We start from the raw sequence: 2,700 nt of genomic DNA on the forward strand, positions 1-2,700 counted from the left end.
CTGTGTGTGACAGGAACTGGCTGCTGAGGAGCTGGGGCAGCTGACATGGCACTGAACTGATTGCTGCCAACCTGCAGGAGATGGGCTGCCCCTAAATATTTCACTGCCTTACATGAACTGTTGAAAAAATGGGGAGAGAGTGATGTTCTTGTTCTATAGCAAGATGTTGTGACCTGTTTTTGTTTCAAACAGGAGCAGAGTTTGCTGGGAGATTAATTGTTTCATTTATTGTTTTCAATGATGTTCACAGGCCCTGGTGGATCTGCAGCTGTCCACACAAGTCCCAGTCAGGTTTTTTGAGAGCTGGGAGGAGCTTGGAGAATTTGTCACCATGTTCACAAAAGCTGTAGCTGAAGCACCGTTCAAGTGAGTAAGCAGATGAGGTTTTGTTGTGGTGAGCGAGAGTCAGACACACAATACTCATAGAGTTATGGTGAATGCTCCATCTTATTGTTAGGTACATCAGTGTATATATAGGTTTATTACAAAGATCATTACGTCTTCAATATGCTAACTGATTGGTTAGTAATTACTTATTGCTCACGCGTTATGACGAGCTATAACTTTGATACTTTAGGCGCTGTAGTAAGTTACTATTTGAATACTTCTTCTGCTAAACCTGCATCTTGTTGAATATGGTCTTCTTTGTGGTCTTTGTGGCATCAGCATCTCTAACTGGTCCTGCTTCAGTTCCTTCTTTGTATTCTGCTGTTACAAAGTTCCTTTAACCTGTTACTAAAGTGTCCTTTTCTCCTGTTTCTTGCTCGTACAGCTCTTCTGTTCCCTGCACGAACAGCTCTAGTATTTTTCCATGTCCATTGCTGTACAGAAATTCATCCACAAAGTTTGGTCATACCCTCTGTGGAGGGGAAGGACAGTGACTGGGAGGGGACAGCAGGTTGCCCTTCAGTACAACACAGCGTAGTGATTTTTAAAGGAGCAGGTGACACACAGCAGGTGCTAGTGCAGCTCATTCAGCACAGGGTTAGTTCTTGGAAACTGATGTCCTGCTTGGGAAGGGGTGAGCACACCCCTTTGTTTCAGACTGGTGTCCTGGCATCAAGCAAAGCTCTTGTTCTCAGTCTGAGGAGTGGGAAGGGAATGCAAGTAGGGTTGGGCTTGTACAGCACCAGCTTTTCTTCTTCAGTATGTAACTGAGAGAGACATTACTGAGGGTGAACCATTTAGCTGCTTCCACTGCTCAGGAAGGACAGCAGCCTGTTGCACAGTGATAGCTAAGAAAGCCTTCTTGTGCAGTGTCACACAGTCCTAGTGTTCCTGTCACGGCAGCTGCTGCATTTTACATCTCAGCCATGAGGAGAGATGTTGTTAAAATTTACACGTAAAAGTGGGGGTTTTTTTATGGTTAACAGTCAGAAAGTGAATTCTTGTTTACTGCTTTGCATGAGTATTGGCTTGTGTCAGGATTGTTCCCAAATATGGGATTATTTACTTTCCTTTTTCAGTAGGAAATCTGGGTCTTAAACAAGGACATTGGTGATGCATGTAGAAAAAATAGAGTCACATTTTTAGCATTTATTTCAATGTCAATGGTGTCTGTAAGAGCATGGACTGAGTGAAGGCTCTCTGGCTGTGTGACAGCAGAAGCAGGAAAAGGGTTTTCTTCACAGCCTTGTTTCCCATTTTTTGTTTTCCCCAGGCGGGAGCGAGAGAACACAGGGTTCTCCTTCTACTTGGAGAAGCGGTGGTGCGGAGGGGTGAGGGTGAAACCTTCTGGGGAGGGTCTCCTAGAAGTTTGGAAGAGGCAGCTACAACAATTCAACCGTGTCAGCCGCGAGATGGCTGAAGCTATTGTGTCTGCCTACCCTTCTCCTCAGCTCCTGATCCAGGTAAGGCTGCCTCGGGAATACCATGTGCAGACAGGCAGCTAACCTAAGGGGTGGAGGATGTAACTTTATTGGTATTATATTTGACACAATGATTCTGTATCAGCCGTAAGGTGGTGGAGGAACTGATCCCTTGGCATCTGTTGCCTTGGCTTCATGAAGCAGAATCCCATGGGAACAGTTCTGGTCCCACATCCACCTGTAAGCTCACAATGAGCTCTGGGATGAGACCAGGTGAAAAACATGCAAGGGTGGAGCAGCCACAGGTGCACATCTCTGGTTATTTGAGCAACGGATGCAAGTGGATAATACCATGGTTTGTTTCTCTTGTTTTTAGGCCTACAAGAGATGCTCCTCAGACCAGGAGCAGGAAAACATGCTGGCCAACATCACCGTGCACCGCGGGGAAGGCGTGACCGCCACCTCCCGCCGCATCGGACCTGACCTCTCCCGAAGGATCTATCTGCAGATGACTTCTCCTGATCCTGACCTCTACTTGGATGCCACTGGGTAACCTCCCCAGAGAACAAGGATTTCACTGGTTGGTTGGTTGAAGTATTCAGCTTCCTTCTGGGCAATGGGTAACAAATAGAGATGTTGATCCTGGTTTAAAGACTTAAAACACATTCAGGTTTTATTGTAGCAGAAGAAGGTTGGATAAAATAGTTGAACTGCTGCAGTTTACACAAGAAAGATGGTGAACAGCTTCTGTAAGAGCATGAGTTGCATATGTTTTATAGTAGTGATAGTTCCTATAACTTCCGAAAAAATAAATAATATTGGATAATAATAATGATATTTGCTTCTTAACATGCCATCCTGAATATGGACAGGTATGTCATATGTGGAAAGG

At 45.0% G+C, this 2,700-nt stretch overlaps 1 protein-coding gene across 1 annotated transcript in view; it reads left to right on the forward strand.

Annotated features, from left to right (window-relative positions):
* Positions 1 to 2,361, forward strand: part of EME1 (essential meiotic structure-specific endonuclease 1) — a 4,960-nt gene extending 2,599 nt beyond the window's left edge. Inside the window, exons 7-9 of the mRNA XM_010002751.1 lie at positions 251 to 366; positions 1,661 to 1,850; positions 2,185 to 2,361. Coding sequence (XP_010001053.1) covers positions 251 to 366; positions 1,661 to 1,850; positions 2,185 to 2,361 — 483 coding nt within the window. The remainder of the gene's footprint in view (positions 1 to 250; positions 367 to 1,660; positions 1,851 to 2,184) is intronic.
* The last annotated feature ends 339 nt before the right edge of the window (positions 2,362 to 2,700 follow it).

The sequence above is a fragment of the Chaetura pelagica genome, unplaced genomic scaffold, assembly GCF_000747805.2.
Source record: "Chaetura pelagica isolate M959 unplaced genomic scaffold, ChaPel_1.0 scaffold47, whole genome shotgun sequence".
NCBI classification, from domain to species: domain Eukaryota; kingdom Metazoa; phylum Chordata; class Aves; order Apodiformes; family Apodidae; genus Chaetura; species Chaetura pelagica.